The sequence below is a fragment of the Tachysurus fulvidraco genome, chromosome 11 (genome assembly GCF_022655615.1).
Source record: "Tachysurus fulvidraco isolate hzauxx_2018 chromosome 11, HZAU_PFXX_2.0, whole genome shotgun sequence".
Lineage (NCBI taxonomy): Eukaryota > Metazoa > Chordata > Actinopteri > Siluriformes > Bagridae > Tachysurus > Tachysurus fulvidraco.
The window spans coordinates 13,728,625-13,747,721 of record NC_062528.1 but is presented as its reverse complement, the minus strand read 5'-3'; the positions used below and the strand labels follow the sequence as shown (position 1 = coordinate 13,747,721).

Genomic DNA, 19,097 nt, shown 5'->3' with positions numbered 1-19,097 from the left:
GTGTGCGTGCGTGCGTGCGTGCGTGCGTGCGTGTGTGTGTGTGTGTGTGCGCGCGGTGATGGGTTGTATCCTGCCTTGATGCCCGATGACACCTGAGATATATTTGCTGCCGTGACCCGAGGTAGTTCGGATAAGCGGTAGAAATGAATGAATGATCTCTATAAAATACATCACACTGGAAAACTAAATACTGTTAGGTAAAAAGAGCCCGGATGTTAACTTCAACTCCCATCAACCATTGCGCTCGAAACTGAAGCACGTTTTTTACGACAGACGTAAAGCGCACCGCTTTTGTTATTGTCGGGCATGTGGAATATTGAGCAAGTGAGCTTTGTCTTTTGGACTTTAATCGTTTTTCTTGTTCGATATATTTTAAGATAGAGGCTTTGAAAAAATACTGACTAAATCTACCAAAGAGTAAACTTTTAGCCTTCCTTGGTGATATAATTAGGGTTGTTTAGCTCTGCTCGTAGTTGCTGGGTGTGTTTGTCCACATTTCTCGAGTCATGTGTCAGCTGACTTCCTTCTTCCTCAATCTCCAGTCAAACTGCAGTATTGTGTTCTTCACCGCATCTCAGGCACAGCTACGCCCCCTGTAGGGGCAGTCCAAGGGCTAATGTCTAAACCGGAAAAGCGGTGGGAAAACCAACAAGGCTGTACAACCACCAAACACATTGTCTTGGCGTTTCTTTCTGCCTGTCCATCAAGTATGCGAGCACCGGTCAGAACTGCCTCTCTCCCATGGGTTCTCCTAATATTCCTCAGTATTTTCCACGTGGAAGCTCTTACACCTCAGCTTTTAGGAAGACGCAGCGTGGGGAGAAGTTCCTCTGAGCAGAGAAAAGTGATTTATGAAACTTTTTATTTTGATCAACAGGTAAGTTATCACGTGACATCTGAAAGGGATTTCAACAGATATCAAAGTCTGGCATATGAATTTAATTCAGTAGCATAATGTCATTAATTCAATACATTGAATCAAACGTTCTAGGGAAAACATAATTGCAATAAATATTTTATTATTACCTTAATTCTATATTTATAGAAGTCATATGTTTGCTGAGTGCTTATAGTTAGCAGCCTGTTTGTCTGTTCTCTTATAAATATGATCAAAATGATAATAAAGCTGTAGTGAAAGGTCAATCCATGACTGTAACAAAAAAGAAAGATATGCATGCATTGTACACATAAACAAATGTCACTTGTAAAAAAAAAAAGGTGTAAGACCTAATGGTATTTGTATGTGTTAAAATATTCACATCTGTAACTGTGTACGTTTGTATAAGTCTAATTATTGAAATCACTTGAGTCAGCAGTAATAATCTATTTGTGAGTCATATGACATTATTATGCAGGATCCATCAGTTTATATTTATGGTTTACTCATAGCCTACTACTGGGTTTCCTGTACGGATTTCCTTAATTTTCTGTGCTTCCTTAATTCTCTGCGCCACTGCTTCATATTGTGTCTGCAGACAATCACTTTTTATTGTTGGTCTCTTAAGTACAATAGCAAAGAACTTAGCCTATTTGGTACAGCTTTTGCACTTATACCTCAGAGTATTTTTTTTTAAAAACTGATTTGTTACACCTCATTCGCCTCATATGCTTCATATATAGTCTGAGACACTATACTTTATTTATTGATTTTAATTCCAGTAACATAAATGTCTCACAATAAATGCCTAAAATTTTATAGTTGTTTTTCCACTCCCATATTGCGTGAGAAAGACTAAGACAGGAAAAGCTCATCTTCTTTAAGACAAAAGCAAGTCTTAGGACTGGGCTGTGAACATCATTATGCCTCTAGCATCATATGTTCACTCTGCCAGATTTATCCGCTGAGGCCTGAAGAAGACTGAGCCCATTTCCTGACCTTCGCACTCCTTATTGTCCTGTTGTTTTCCCCTTCGTCAGCACTTAAATGGTTGCAATCAGTAATCTGCAGTTGTGCTGCCTTTAGATAGTCTTCAAAGGTTCAAAGTGAATAATGGGTCTATGTTGGAAAATGTGTAATTGCCTGAGAAAACCGTTAAAATACATAGTCAAATTTTTTTCCACTATATGCTAAACAAAACTACAGATTATTCTTTTACATGAGAGAACCAGAAATAAAATAGAATAAAGTAGTTACCTTAAATATGAGAGAGCTATATTCTAACTTTTACCCTAAGGTTAGTAGATTTATGACACATTATAAATTTACTATTACTTTTTTCATTAGCTTTATCTCCATCACTTTGTCTAGTTCCTTGAGGTAAAAATCACTCGCAGTGTTTAATCATAAGCATAGTATAAGTAATATATTTGTTATCCTTTTTCACAGGGTGTGCAAGCACTCTTCTCTGTTTTGCTGAAATCTAGACCAACTAAATTAAGTAGACATATTTCCGTTTAGCTGTGGCTCATAGCAATTGTGAATATAAAGCATGAGTATATTTCAACCTCAAGGTATTTGTTAAAATGCTTTTACTTAAGTAAACTGGTGACTCTGTTCATTACATTACATGTCCGACAATAAGCACATGACATATTACATCAGAGCCTCCCTGCAAATCCAACAGCATTAACATGTGGTTTAGTTTAAAACATTTATTTTTACCAGAATGTTCTCTTTTCATCCTAGCAGGCGGTTCTCATTTTCTGCTGTGTTGTATTAATAGAGGGGATTTCCAGGCAAGTTAGTCAGTCAGGATCAATATAGAAACTAAAAGTAGAAGCTGCGTTAAAATTTTCTGCCAGGTTCCATAATGGGGAAGTGGGAGTTTAGTGGTTGAGGCAGTTGGAAGGTTGTGAGTTTGAATCCCAATTCCACCAAGCTTCTACCGCTGGGCTCATGAGAAAGGCCCTCAACCCTCTATACAACTGCTCAGGATTAAGGTGTCTGCCAAATGCCATAAATGTAAATATAAGGAAATATTTAAATATTTCTATTTTATATTCATTTTTGTTTTCAGCCACACTGGATAATGGATAAGAGTAATTAAAAAACATGAATAAAGGAATTAAATGTTAATTGTATTTTAGTCAACAATATTTAAAAATTATTTTAGTAACGTATTCGTGAAAATTATTTACAGATTGATTTCTTCCAACGATGACCACAAGGTGGCGATAAAGCAAGTGATTTTTTTTTAGCCATGTAAGGAAATGTTGAGTAAATTTGGCTTTCAGTACGACACATGACATAAGATTTGTATAAATATATAATTGTTTCATAATTATGTATTTATAGAAACTCTGTCTATCTATCTGTCTATCTCTCTATCTGTCTGTCTGTCTGTCTGTCTGTTTGTCTGTCTGTCTGTCTGTCTATCTGTCTGTCTGTCTGTCTGTCTGTTTTCTTCTTTATGTATATTATGTTAAACAAGTGATGAACATATGACCAAAAGCCAAAATTTGAGTTTCAGATCAATACAACTCTTGGTTCTGGGAATCCTTTGACTCATTGGCTCATAAAATCTCTGCCTTTTTTTTATCCAAAGGGAGGGACAGAAAGTGTTAGGGGGACAACAACACAAAAGAGAACATTCTTTGTTTATTGGGTGGGATTCAAGAAGGAGGGGACGACAGTTGAGAAACACAGTGGCAGAGCATTGCAGCAATTGGAATGTACTTCAGCCTCCCTGTTTTTTTTTCACTAAATGCAGAGAGAGGGAATAAAAAAGGATGACAGAGGACAAGTTGTGGGATTGAAAGAAAGGATGTCACAGGGATGGTGAAGCTGGAACTAATGTGGCATCCCTGAGGACTGGCATTGGATTTTAATACAAATTAAAGCTAATTATCTCTCTGTCCTCCTCCTGAGAATTTCCTCTTTACAGTATACAGATAGCTTAGGGCTGCAGGATCAGTGAGAACACCCAGGAATACCTACATTATATAAAGGCAATGGCAATGTGTGCATTCATGTAAAGATCCATTAAGACATTATGTCTAAAGGTATTGTTAGGCCCAGATATGCTAGTCTGATTTCTGTTCTTTCATAGATCGATCATTTTGGGTTTTTGGAGAATGGCACATTCAAGCAGAGGTACCTTGTCAACGACCAACACTGGCACAAGAAAAATGGGCCAATTCTGTTTTACACCGGCAATGAAGGAGACATCACCTGGTTCTGTAACAACACTGTAATTACAGAATTTAATTGCTTTGTTCTGGTTCATATAACATATATAGCCTGTCAGGAATTTCCAAATACAGGATTATCATCACTAATGTTGAGTGCTTGTCGGATTTGACACAGGGCTTTATGTGGGACATAGCAGAGGAACTGGGTGCCATGCTTGTTTTTGCAGAACATCGCTATTATGGAGAATCCATGCCATTTGGAAACGAGTCTTACAGCGTAAGCAAAATTCCTTTAATAGTGTCTAACAGCTTGGTACTTTGTTGTCTCTGCTACGTTGGTTTGTGGGAGACCTTGACATGTCTCTTTCTTTTAGAATGCCAAGTGCTTGAACTACCTGACATCAGAGCAGGCATTAGCTGACTTTGCAGTGATGATTAAGTCACTAAAGAAGACGCTGCCAGGAGCCCAGAACAGCCCCGTCATTGCCATCGGGGGCTCCTACGGTGGAATGCTGGCCGCTTGGCTGAGGATGAAATACCCCGATGTGGTTATAGGGTGAGAAATAAACAAATGGTCCTTGTATAAAATGGTGTTCAAATTGCAGAGTGATTTACACTTGAAAACTGATTGTATGATGCATAAAAATGATTGCAATTTGCATATTACTGAAATTACAATAGAAAATTTGTCATGTTCTCATTGTAAATTTATTGTGTGTAGTGGTGTCTATTCCCCTGGGAATATGTGAGCATAGGGGAAAGGGGTAACTGTAGGGAAGTGTAAGATTAATGCTAAAATCTGGAACAAGAAAACATTAAATCTTGTTATTGTTTTTTTTTCCCAGTGCTTTAGCTGCGTCTGCTCCAATCTGGCAGTTCCCTGGCATGGTTCCTTGTGGTGATTTCTACAAAATAGTCACACAAGACTTTGCCAATAGTGGAATCAACTGCAGCAAAAACATCAGGAGGTCATGGACAGCGATCAACAATGTGTCCTCAACAGGTTTGTACAAGGATTAAACTCCTGAGGGTTAAACAACTTCATCAGTCTTGCATGTAAGATTCATACAATAAAGCACTACTGTGGCATTCACTGTTTAGTCACTGTTTAGCCACTTTTTAGTTTTGTAGGCCTTAAAGTTGCACACTTCGGAGTATCTGTGCTGAACCTATGTATTACACTCACTGATCGATCACAGCTGAAGGTCTGCAGTGGCTGTCTCAGGAGTTTGGCCTGTGTTCTCCACTGAAGGGAGAGGATATAAACGACTTCAAGGGCTGGCTCCAGGAAACCTGGGTGAACTTGGCGATGGTTGATTACCCTTACGAGGCCAACTTCCTCCAGCACCTCCCACGCTGGCCTATTAAGGTACCACACATTGAACGTATTCTAACAATTTGCCCTTTAGAAAAACAAGACCTTTGATTTTTAATAGAATCATGCGGTGCTATTTGCAACCAAATGAAATTAAATTCACAGAGGTGGACAGAGGTCAATGCCGACAAATTGCTTTGCCATTTTTTTAGTGGCTGTTTTCCTAAATTGGAAAAAGAGTTCAATGTTCTGGCTCTCATCACATGATAAACAATGCCATTGAATCAACACTGTTACACACAGAGCTGTCACATATACATTGTATGTTTAGATACTTCTTCTACTTTTGGCTTTTCCCGTTAGGGGTCACCAGAATCATCTGTGTACCAATTACCTTCATGTCCTCATTTAACACATCCATATATTCCCTCTTTGACCTTCCTCTTGACCTCTTACCTGGCAGCTCCATCTCCAACGTCCTTCTACCAATATAACCATCTCTCTCCCCTGTATATTTCCAAGCCATCTCAATCTATCCTCTCTGACCTTGTCCCCAAAACAGCCAACCTGAGCTGTCCCTCTGATGTGCTCGTTCCTAATCCTGTCCATCCTCGTCACTGCTAAAGAGAACCTCAACATCGTCATCTCTGCTACATCCATCTCTTCCTCATGTATTTTTCTCACTGCTACAGTCTCTAACCCAAACTGCAAAGCTGCTCTCACTACTGACCTGTACACCTTTTCTTTGATTCTTACTGTTCTGTTCTGTCACAAAACACTCCAGACTACATTGATTAGATTATAGGTGTTTATTTAGCAGGACATTCTTAGATATCAAATTTGATAGAAAATAACTGTTGTTTTTTCACTTGAATGTTCTTGCTCTCTGGGTGTTTAAATTAAAGCACACGTTAGTAAAATACGAGCACAATTTAATAGTGGAATAAACAGACTATTTCCAATAAGAGAAAAGAGAAAGTGGTAATTGTTGTAAAGTCCTACCAAAATCTGATAATGTATGCAACCCCTATGGGTGTTTAAAGTGGTTTAGACTGTGGTCGCTCAGACGGGCCCTTTTAATGACAAAGCTAATGTGATTATGTGAGTGACTGTGAGAAAGGCCCATTGAGGGCTTAGAGGAGGGAAATCTGTTAGCGGAGATGAATGTATAAGCCTAATCCCATCTGAAAAGTAGAGAGAGGATGCTTTAGAGAACTACTGCATTTTTTTGTCATGGTATAAGCCTTAGCTTAGACATGTCTGTAGCCTACCTTGTGCACAGACCACCTCCCCTTTTAGGTGCCTAACAAAAGCCTTAGCAACAAACTCCATGCTAAGTCCAATCTGTTTGAACTGTTTAGTCAGTGAACACCCAGGCACTGGCACATCGGGATGGGTGTCAGAATCCTGGAGCCTTCAAATACCCATCAAATTAACCCCTTCACTGACAGCATGTAGCATAATTATTGGGCTGGTTGTTTTCAAGGGATCATGGAAATAATTAGCTTCTTCAGAGCTGTTTTCTTTTAGGGTCCTTGTCTATCTGAAACAGCTTGTGATTCTTTGACCTACAAAACAACAAATTTGACTGAAGCTAAATTGCATTCCACACATTTTTGCCTGCAAATCAGACCTCGATTCCATAACAAATAAAATAAATCATATGGATTGTTTTCTGTTTCGGTACTTAGTAAAGCGAATTATATAAGGAAGGATGTAATGCATATTTGTTCGTTATTACATCTTGTAAATGGTATTTGTTTTCTGTATACCCAGATTATAGTGGACACCCATATGTGGTTCTTGCCCAAACTGTTGCTTTAATGTTGGAAGCACACAATTGTATGGCATTTACAGTTTTCCTTCACTGGAAAAAAAAGACACTTTCAGCATTTTAATGCCTCAGACATAAAGACATAAAGCTCGCTGTGACCTGTGCATTTAATGGGATGATAAACAAACACATACAGATATGATGGTCAGCTGTCCACATACCTTTGACCATACTGTCTAGTGTACTATTTTTCAATTCAACACAAATTTTCAATTTACACTATTACATGGCTTAAGTTAAGTTTGTGGCAGAGTTCACTTTTTTATGAAGGAAAATAAATTCCAACTAAACTTACTTCAGCATTTAAAATTTCCACATATGACTCACAAGATAAGGTACAATGAAGTCTAGTGCTATTCTGTATTGCATAACAGTAAGATTTCTTTCTTTCTTTTCTTTCTTTTCTGTTCTTCAAATGGCTGGTGTAGTTCTTACTATGGTTGTATGTGTACCTCTAATGTTATTTGGATCTTTCAGGTTGTCTGCACACACCTTCAGTTTGATACTGATGTTTCACACAAGCAGCTTTTACATGGCATCTCACAGGCAGTCAGAGTATACTACAACTACACAGGCAGTGCTGTTTGTCTTAATGTGTCTGAGACTGCTACTGGAAGTCTGGGAATTACGGGTTGGTTTTACCAGGTAGGAATTTCAACGAAACTTAAACAGAATTTATCTGTATATATTTATACTACAAACTGAATAATTGATTTATTGATTTGAATAAATTGACTTGGTCTTTTTGTCAGTCTTGCACAGAGATGGTGATGCCCATGTGTACAGATGGTGTTCAAGACATGTTTGAGGCTATGGCATGGAACTTCCAAGCTTTTTCTGATGAGTGCTATGCTCTCTTTGGTGTACGGCCACGGAAGGACTGGGCTGATACTGTATATGGGGGGAAGAACATAAGCTCACACAGCAACATCATCTTCAGGTAATTATTTTACTATCTATGGTCTGCTAATTTTGTCATTGGCCTTGTTGGTGGATTCATACATTTTACCTACACTTGTAAACCCCAAATATGTTCAAGTACCCTGTTAGTAGCAAATAACACCCTTTTGGCTTTCGGTGCATTTCTGGAATATAATGTAATGCAACATGTATGAATCAGCGATGGTCCATTATGCCTTTTGTTTTTCACATGTATGCCAGTAATGGAGGCCTTGACCCCTGGATGAGTGGTGGAGTAACTAAGAGTCTTTCTGACTCCCTGGTTGCCATTTTGATTCCTGATGGAGCTCATCACCTCGACTTACGCTTCAACAATGAATATGACCCACAATCGGTCCTCTTTACCCGAGAACTGGAAGTGAAGTATTTCAAGCAGTGGATCAAAGAGAATACAAGGGCACAATAACCACAGGACAGTATATAGGGACACATTCGATCCTAAACTAACTGAACCCTACCTTAAGGATATCAGCAGGTTCTGCTAACTACCAAAGATTATTTTTTACTAAACCTGACCAAAGTTTTTATGTTCCTAGACTCTTTAAAAATGTTTTTTTGAATGACCTTTAACATATTTTTGTGAGCCAGTTTAGTGGTGTGTTTGAGCCAAAGTTTCAAATCAGACAGAACCCTTGTTTTTCAGTGTGATTAATTATACATATTTTATTTTTCTGTAAAAAAAAAAAATCCAAAATATTTTTGTGTGGAAGGAACGATAAAAACATTAACTTGGGAAAAAACTAAACTGTAAGACCATAGAATCCAAACAAAATTCTAATTTCCTGCCTTTCCTCAGCTGCTCTTGTGTGATTTAATGAAAATGCCACAACAGACGATGAGCAATAAAGTGGCTAGTGGGAGGCTAGTAGTGGAAAGCAAGGAGTCCATGCCCCATGTGGTCTGAGCCACAGGATCCCCCAGACTCTGATTCATTCACTGGCAACACAAACCCCTCTGAATTGCTCTACCTTGACATCCCTTCATCTGCCCCCTGCTAGTAGGATTATTAATACTACAGCCAGAGAGCAGAGGAGTATTTGGGCTTGATGGTGAGCTTGGGTTGAGAGTTGATGCCTCAGAGACAAGTGACATTTGAATGGGAAGTGATGAATGATAATCAACCACAGTAAAATGTTGGTAGCTCCTAGTGATCTATTGCTTTGTGATCTACAGGTATTATTTTGTAATTATACACAACATTTGATTCAGTGTAGTAAAATAAAGCTTTACTGTCATTACTGTCTAACTTGAATGTTGTCATCAATCATTTGGTTAAAATATAAGCATGTTTGTGCAAAAAGTACTGATAACTATCCATAGACTCTCATGTGGTTAATTTTCAAGGATGCATGTCATAGATCATTAAGTGTATATTATATTATAATAACTGACAGGTAAGGCTTTTCTATTTCATGCATTGTTTCATACATTTATACTAATAGAGATTTCAAATGGATTAAGATCAACAAAATGTTTTTCTTTAAGGCACAACGATCTTTCGCATGATCTTTCGATTTTCGCCCATAGACATGAAAAAACAAACAGACATGGATGGTGAAACAACCAATAATGTGGTCAATATCTCACATTTCACAGAACCGACCTTAATTTCAGCATCCTTTCTTCTCATCTGACACATCCATCAATCAAATTTGTTATTTGTATTCTGCTGACCCTTGGATCGTTGGCTGTGTCACTGCTAATGCAGACCACACACTAGGGAGGAGAGATTAGGTGTGTGTGTGTGTGTGTGTGTGTGTGTGTGTGTGTGTGTGTGTGTGTGTGTGTGTGTGTGTGTGTGTGTATGTGGAACAGGGTGCCCAAGGGGTAAAAGAGGGAAATGGGGAAAACTCACAGTGGGTGCTGAGTGTGTAAATTCCCCAGACAGAGGGCGGGGTACACAGTGTGTAACGATAAGCAAACAATATGCAATCTGTTTGCTGAAGCGTCTTTCCAGGGACGTGAATCGAAAGCAGAAAGATAAATGGTTTTCCTCCGCTTGCCTCATTTGTTCCCCCAATATAACACTTGTTCACCTCAGTTTGACCTTCGTTACTGTTTGGGTTCTTTCATAAAATGAACATATATATATTTTGAAAAACACCTGTGTGTCAAAATAATTGACATGTTTTTGTTTGCTTTCCCAACAAGAGTTGGTTCCAGACAAAACAGTCTGGGAAGTTTTTTTGGAAGTTCAAGTGGTTACAAATTCCTTCTTGTGTGTTTTCTATAATGTAATGCAATTCTCATTTCCCTTGTCTCTTGTCAGTATTCAGCTCCCCACCCCCCTCTGATCCCCTCATCCTTTTTGTGGCCATAGAAACTTGTTTCCGGAATCAGTGCGTCAGGCCCTCAAATCTGAATGACTAGCATGTACAAAAGCTTTGTGCAGGAAGAGGAGAAAATATCAGCCATCAGTTTGGTGATGTCATTGTGCCAAAATTAGGCCTTGAAAGAAAGAGGAGGATGTGGAAACTAGTTTTAAAAGCAATGAATGGGCTAAGTGCACTGCCAAGGCCTTGATGTTTAGCGCTAGAATGATTAACAGATTTTAATGGAAATTAAACTTTCAATACACTTGTGTAAGTGTATCCTTAAAAACACAGAGAGCAAAATATTTATTTATATGTATTTTACCACAAAATAAGAAATAAGGAAAACAGCTCTATAACCAAGAAAGAAAGAAAAAACCCCAACATTTTCACAATGTTGCTATTTATCCACTGCAGCTGTTAATTGTAAGGCGATTGCACTCCCTTTCAGGCCTGTAGCTTGAGCTGGGCTACAGATAATTAGATCAGTGCTATCAGTTTCACTGTTCCTTTTCTTTATTTAAATTTACATGATAATAACACTCTCTTAACGGTCCCTCTTTCTCAAAAGTGCTTAGGCTTTTTTTTTTTACTCCCCTCTCTCTAAACATCCAAATGATTCAGTGCATCACCTTAAAATGCACTTGTGGAGGGGGTAAGGGGGTTGGGAGGGGTAGTAATGCCTGGGAAAATTCCAAAAAAAGATAAAAAGATGGACAAAGGCATGTGACCGGACAAGCACAAACTTTCATGAGTAAAAATGTGTGGAAACATTACAGGAGTCCTATGAATACATGGGTAAATATATTCATTTTTATGTCCATGATTGGGATTGAGTCTATTAATGCACTATATATATATATATATATATATATATATATATATATATATATATATATATATATATATATATATATATATATATATACACACACACACACACACCCACAAACGCATATATACACACACAACCCTTATTTACACACACAACCCTTATATTATGTCCCTTATTTCTTCAGCCAGGACCAGGCTTTGGGCCTCTATAGACATTTCCCCGTTAGTTCATCTTTTATTTCTGCATTCACTGTTAGCCAAGGAACTTCCTGTAAATAGTGGATTATTTACAGCAGCCGTTATAGTCATACCCAGGATTTCTTAAGGTCAACATTACTTTTGGCACACTGGGCTCGAACTGCACTTTGGTCCCCTTTAATTTAACAGCTCCGGCAGCTTTTCTAGTTAAATCGACTGTTCATTATTGAGCCCCATTTTACGAAGGGGCTGTGAGGTGCAGTTTAATGAATCTCTAGCACAAAGATTCCTTTCACTGCAGAAGGAAGAATAGAAGCTATTTAGGCCCTGTAGGGTTGTATGTCAAAGGCAGCCCATAATAGTTGTCAGGCAGAGGCTAAAATTCCCACTGGTGCGGGAATCAACTTTTACCACTAACTGATTAAGACACAAGTTGGAAGTTTGGGAATATATATACGAGTTTGGTATTATCAGCTTGAAACCACATACTTTTTTCCAGCATTTGCCATATAAAAATTATTATTATATAGTTTTCTGTACCACATATAATTATAATACTTTCACATTTACATTAGAGTAAAATGAGCTCAGAATGTCATACAATTGCTTATGGTTTAGTTGTAATCTCTCACTGAGGAGGGGCCCGCTAATGTTATTTCTACAGGAAAAAAAAAAAATCAAAACCAACACTTACCAATACAGACAACGGTGTCTTATAAAATGCAATTGAAAAAAAGAAATGAAGATGTGCTATAGAATATCATAGTTATTTGGCTAAATAACTGTATATAACACAATTAATAATACACATAATATACAACTAACATTGTATAAACTTTATAATCATTATAACATAAACTTTATTTTGTTTCTTTACACCTAGATAAGTATACAATCCTTCATATTTATTATTGTACATGTCTGGATACATTTAAACCTATTATTGAACCTTCACTGCCTTTAATATCATGACATTGTACTGATCACATACACAAGTAAAACACTGGGATAGTTGAACAAGTAGCTATTGTCTTATTGCTCAGTAGGATGCCTTGGACAAATCCCTCTTAGTTGCAGGTGGTCAGGCGTGAGCAAAGAGTTAAGTCCTGGGGTCCCTCTGTCCCTCCCTCCTAATGTCCTGACATCATTGGCCCTGCCTCCAAAAACTCCTTGCTTTCCCCCAAAGTAAGTTTTCCAGTCCTGCTTTCATTAGTGTCGGAAAGAAACACGGTGTGCTCCCAGTGTTAAGACCAAGCATTAGCATATAGTTTCATGCCCTGGAACTATAGATTGTAAAACTATGTTTTAATTATAATCTAAGGACCTTTTGGTTTTCAGCGTGGACATCTTGGGTGTTATATGCGGTTCAGCAGGAGATGGCTGTTCAGGCTGCTATCATGAACTCACAGTTCCTAAATTTCTGTTTCCCTGGTTCGGTTATGGAGTACGAGGTGGAGAAGGGTCTGGATGGGACATTCCTGGGTGAAGTGGACTGTGAGGGTGAGTTCAGGGAGGCAACCAGTGACTTGCTCAGCTTCATTGACTCTGCTTCCAGTAACATCAAACTGGCCCTGGATAAGCCAGTGAAGTCCAAGAGGAAAGTCAACCACCGCAAGTATCTACAGAAACAGATCAAAAGATGCACAGGAATCATGGGACTGGGGAATGGATCACCTCATGATGCTTGCAAAAGTCATGACTCCACACCAAGTCCGACTAGCATCATCCAGAACAAAACTCCTAAGCGGGATGGAGCTCAGGCTAACCTGCAGAGCAAAAGTCTGGCTGCTCTCTTTAACCATGCCAAGGATTTGCGGGGAGAGAAAACAAAAAAGCCTCCACTGCGACACAGAAATCTGCCACCATCCTTCTTCACAGAGCCAGCCAACAATGCCAGAGTTACATCCACTTCTGGCATGTCCCTCAAAGATCTTGAGCGGGGGAATCCAGATGCAACAGAATTCTTTGAGCTCCTGGGGCCTGATTACAGCAACATGGTCTCTGAGCAGGAACTCTACCACACCATGCCTAACAGGGTCCAGCAGCAGGGAACCACAGGACCGGAACCAATCCCTTTTGACTCCCACAGTTTTGTGACAGGTGGTTTTCTGTATGCAGAACCATGGACCACAAGTGCTGGGGTGTCCAAAAAAACAGGAGACATAAAGATAGTTCCAGGGCAGTCATCTCTATATGGGAACACAGACTCATCTTGCCCATTGCCTATGGAGCAGAACTCTACATGTTCGTTGACCTTCCCAAACTTCTTTACAGACTGCTCTGTGTCCCAGGTCTCATACGATCTGGCTAGCGGATACAGCCGAGGTAGTTTTCCATCTCTTTAAGTGAAGCAGCTTTTTCACTTTTTGAAAGAACTTTTTGAAACAAAAATCTGCAAAGGAAACAATTTTTAACTATGCATCTATATGATGATTAATCAGAAAGAAACATTTTGGACCAACTTATTTAGTGAAATGTTTATCTCAGCCTGTACAGAGGGATAATCTTGCTGCTTACTTGATGTCAGGGACTTTTACAACAATCTCTATCATTTACAACAATCTTTATAACAATCTCTACGTTCTATCACACCTTATAAAGTGTTACAGGAATTCGATTAATAATTTTTCATATGCTTTTTCATAGATAGGAAATCTCCATGGATAGGGTGAGGGATTTTTTATTTAGAACATTATCTCAGGGTGTTATTTTGCTTGTTTTCATATATTGAAAAATAACAATAATCATTTAGTCTGAAAAGAAAAGAAAAAAAGACAATTAAGGCAGAGTAATTACTTTTAACTGTTACAATTTATTAGGAATAAAAGCTACAGGAACTGTGATTAGAGATTTATGTTTTTCAATTAGAAATATGGAAATAAAGTCATATTTTATAGAGCAATTTGGTGCTTTCATATTCAGAAAGATGCCCAGCATCCTCATAAATATCTGTCAGTAGTAGATTTTACTGTTTTATATAAAAGGCTTGCTTATTAGCATGTGCTCTTGGCTCTCTGCAGTATATTATTAAGATAATGTTGTATGTGGAGTACATATTCCTTTAAATTTGGAATAAAAGCAAATCTAAAACAGTGGAAGTGGAAGCTTCTTAGACGGGGACTACAGAGTGGATCTTGGATTATCACTACAGTCTAACTTTGGTTTAGGATAGAAATTGAGAGTAGATACTGGATATTTCAAACTTGAGTACAAAACTGAGTCCAAAATATAACACATTATAATGGGAAGTAAAATATAGTGATATATATTATTTTTATGGCAAGTGCCTTGAATGTATTTGGAACATATAAACTGTTGAAAGCACTGACAATTTGCTTTATTGTAAATAACCTCAAACTGTCAACAAAAGCAACGTTCAAGTAGTTAAATGATTGTGTTTTAGGTTCATACACTTGACTGCTCTCTTGCTCTATATCACTTCACCTGATATGAGCAGTAAGAGCAGTATTTTTGTTCTTGTTCAGAATGTAATAAGGCATAATAAAGCTGGTCTTTATTTCTCATATAATACTATTTTCCTCTTACTTTACTTTGTGCCTACTGGTAAATATACTACAATATTAGGAATATGTAGAAAAGTAGGAACTGCAAATTTCGCATTTTAACACATTGCGTGGATTGCATAAGACTGTATATAATGTTCATGAACATATAGCTCCCTCTACAGGCTACAAGTTATTTCACTGCTTGTCCAGTTTAGTATTGAGCACACTTGTAATGTATAATTCTGTCTTCTATGTTTTAAAAGCAAATGAATGTTAATCATTCACTTAATAACCTCTAGGGTATTGGTCCTGGTCATTAAATATTTAATATTTATTTTTGATATTTATTGCTGTATCACAGATCAGAAAAAGATTGTTTACATATTTGGCCTGAAATAATACACATTGTACAGATGGTGCTTTTTAATGGAATAAATAGCATTTGGCAGATGCCTCTATCCAGAGTGGCTTAATGAACTATAAATAAATGTAAATCTATTTAAACATTTAAACAAAATATTCTGTGACGAAGAAGAAGAAGAAGAAGAAGAAGAAGAAGAAGAAGAAGAAGAAGAAGAAGAAGAAGAAGAAGAAGAAGTAGAAAAAGAATTAATGTATGAATAAACCTGATTTGGTGACAAGATACCTTTAGATTTAGAACCTGTCTGCCAAAGCTAGCAAACCTGGTTGTTTGTGATGAACAATGTAGTTTTGATTGTTGTAGTAAATTTGACAGGTTTCATTCATTTATTCGTTTGTTCATTTGTTCATTCCGTTACCACTTTATTCTATCAGGATTACAGTACCATGTGTCAAATGGGATCAAACAAGCCTGATGGGAGCCCATCCATTGCTGGGGTCCATTAACACACATAGTCAGAAACTCACACTTAGGGGCCATTAGGGTATCTAATTCACCTACCTGAGTTTTTTTTCTATTTTTGAGAAGTTTGACAGAACAATAAAACCTTAAGGAAACCTGTTCTAACACATGGAGAAACTAAAACACAGGAATGCACTCACTGCACCATCATGCTGCCTTTTAATACATTGCACAAAGTAAATGGGAGAAAAAGGACATTAAAAAAAATCCTAATATATCTGTTATTGTAAATATGCATAATGGAAACAATTAAATGCAACAATTGCAACACTTATATTAAATCATGTAAATGCAATTGTGTGGTCAGAAGCCTTAAATAATACTTCACATTATAGCAGAGAGTGAGAGAGAGAGGGAGAGAGAGAGAGAGAGAGAGAGAGGTGAGAGAGAGAATAATAGATGTGTTGGATAGCCTGCAGATCTAAGTGGTCAGATTAAGCTTTAAATCATGTCTATTCTCCCAGTGTCTCACTCTTTACTCAATGCAGGAGTTATTATACTATATATAAAGTAACACAGAGGTGCTGTTTGCCTTATACAAGCCTGGTTATTCATAACAGTGTGTATTTGTGTCACATCTGATTTGACCTAATTTAATGTCATACCATATTTATTTATTACCATGTATATATTTATTAACCCCTTAAATCATCAGAAGGTCCAAACATACATAAATTACTCTTGTAACTACCTACACTATTAGAAATCAGAAATACAGAAAAAAAAAATATCCTCCTGTCAGGGAGTTGCCTTTCAAATATGAAACCTACCCCCAAAGAATGCCCTTTAAATAATGTAGAGTAGTAATGAGGTAAGATGTATAATTAAATAATAGGCTATGAGTTTAACTTACAGAAAAATATTAATGCACATTACATTCACTTAAAATGCTATTTTTATTATAAGTATTTTAAGCTAGCAGGTTATGTAAATGATGATGACTAATTATTGTAATTCCTGTAACAGTGAATGGTTAAAGTAGTGAATGAAGAAAAAATGAGATAGAAAGAAAAAAGCAAAAAGACCAAAAGTTTCATTGTTGTTTTGTTGTGACAGGAACAGAAATAAAAGAGGTTCTTCTGGAACAGGAAGGGATCGAGCTATTAAAGTGAACAAAAGGGGTGAGAGCTTTGAACTCACTGTCTTGTTCATAAAACCAGATAGAATTGACTTTTGCTTTGTGACATATTTGTGCAATATCTTGCTGAGACGATGCTGCTGCTGCTGCTGCTGCTGCTGCTGATGAGGCTATTCTCAGTTGACCTTTCTCATCAACAAGGTGTTTTTTGTTCCTAGAACTGTCACTCACAGCATTATATATTCTTTATTGTAGCTTTTTCATTATATTTTAGAGACCGCTGTGCATGAAAGTTCCAGGAGATTAGCAGTAGCACCTAAATTTATGCCATTTTTTTCACAATTCTAAAGGCTTAGGGTTAGTGTAAATATAGCCTTAATATATCAGTGTGATTTTATGCATTGGCTGATAAAGAACTTTTATGATATGACGAGGGAGGTTGTGTAGATCAGGTGCTGTCTAAACTAATGCTGAGAGTTTTGAGGACTGAGCTGTTTTTGCTATGGTTTTAAATGCAACCTTTACATTAGCAGTGTATGCATGTTTTTCACAACATGCTGCAGTTCCTTTCTTTTACACAAGATGACAGTATTGTAGTTTTGGCCAATTTCCTCTTATTCATGTTTGTGCATTAAATTAACACATTCATGTCTAGAAGTTTGATGCACATTCTTTTAATTAGAAACATTATATGTGATCAGTTCATGTACCATTTATACAATTAGAGGTTTACTTTACCCAATATAAAATAAAAACCTAATTATAGCAGAAATTAAGATATCTTGAATCTGTGCTTAGTTTATTAATGCAATACAAAAGGCTAACGTGTTCACTATATATCATCAGTGTTTTCTTTTCAGATGGCTTGCTTTAACTAATAAATCATGCCTGCAACAATTCCAGTTCTCTACACTACAGCAATTTATTTAATTACTAATTTACTGATATTGTTTATCATTCAAAACATCAGAAAATATCAGATGCTGTAGAAAAACAAACGATTTAACATGAAGCTAGGGTTGAGATGCAGTTTTACAATTCTCCACCTCACACTAAACTGCAAGTGACAATAAAATATACCACATTTGACCTCCTGTCGACTCAGACATTTGTTCACTGTGTCGTTGTGACTATGGTGTACAGTGCAACACGGCGCTCCTCTTCACTCATCACACCCTTCTCCATCTCCTTCCTATCACTGCCTGCTTGATAAAGTGTAAAGCCTCTATGTTGCAATCAGTGTGTGATCTAATAGGTATTCAAAAACACAGAATTCAGTGTACTGGGTTACATGTATGATAAACTAATATCCAGCTGTTCTACTGGTATAAATAGTTCTTTTGTCAAAAGGATATGTTGCCTCTGAAATTGACTGACACCAAAAGCATTTATGCAAATATTATAAATTTTTCCCTTAAAGCCATTTTCTCTCTGACAGTGTCACACTACACTTATTCACACCCACACAGTATATATACATAGCTACTTCTGTTTTTAGAATCCAGTAAAATTGATATTGAAATAGTGCATACTGTACAGTTCAGCTATACTTTTAATGATCAAATCAGAACATAAGGCTCATGGAAACTTGGAACAAGAAATCCTTTAATGCTAAAAACATTAACAGTGATGATGGTGATGATAATTAAGATGACGACGATGGGGTGAGACATAATTAAAGCTGAGTTATGAGACTTAAGCCACACGTCTGCATGCTCTGCTCCTGAAACTGAGGGTCGGCTAAACATCAAGAACATCCTTATGTGGAAAAAGCAATAATGAGCCAAACAGGGAACCTGCTGACATTTTTATAGATTAGTTTTTTCAGATTCTAAATATAGCAAATACATGCAGCTGGCTGTTGGGGTCTTAAGTAAAGTATTAGGTTGCCAAACTGCTTGGATCTTATATGAAGTTAGAATTGTGTGAAATAGGGGGACTGATTGTTTCACATAGTGTAAGAAATGTCAGTCACTCAAACAGAAGACTGGTCACTTACATTAAATGATTTAACATTTCTTCTAACATTTAACATTATCATTTATAATTATTTTTAAATGTTATTTTAAATTTATGTAAACTGATATATATATAAAAAAAAAACTT

General features: G+C 37.2%; 2 protein-coding genes across 2 annotated transcripts; both read left to right on the top strand.

Moving 5' to 3' along the window:
• Positions 1-288: 288 nt before the first annotated feature.
• Positions 289-9,426, top strand: LOC113643542 (prolylcarboxypeptidase (angiotensinase C)). The gene is made up of 9 exons (XM_027147848.2): positions 289-877; positions 3,990-4,130; positions 4,247-4,348; positions 4,446-4,627; positions 4,917-5,074; positions 5,271-5,440; positions 7,698-7,865; positions 7,973-8,160; positions 8,382-9,426. The coding sequence occupies exons 1-9, from the start codon at positions 617-619 to the stop codon at positions 8,584-8,586; spliced, it is 1,575 nt and encodes a 524-aa protein (XP_027003649.2). The 5' UTR covers positions 289-616; the 3' UTR covers positions 8,587-9,426.
• A 2,941-nt stretch (positions 9,427-12,367) lies between these two features.
• Positions 12,368-15,604, top strand: LOC113642430 (protein FAM181B). Its single transcript, XM_027145931.2, has one exon. It carries the CDS (start codon positions 12,901-12,903, stop codon positions 13,867-13,869), a length of 969 nt encoding a protein of 322 aa, XP_027001732.1. The 5' UTR covers positions 12,368-12,900; the 3' UTR covers positions 13,870-15,604.
• The last annotated feature ends 3,493 nt before the right edge of the window (positions 15,605-19,097 follow it).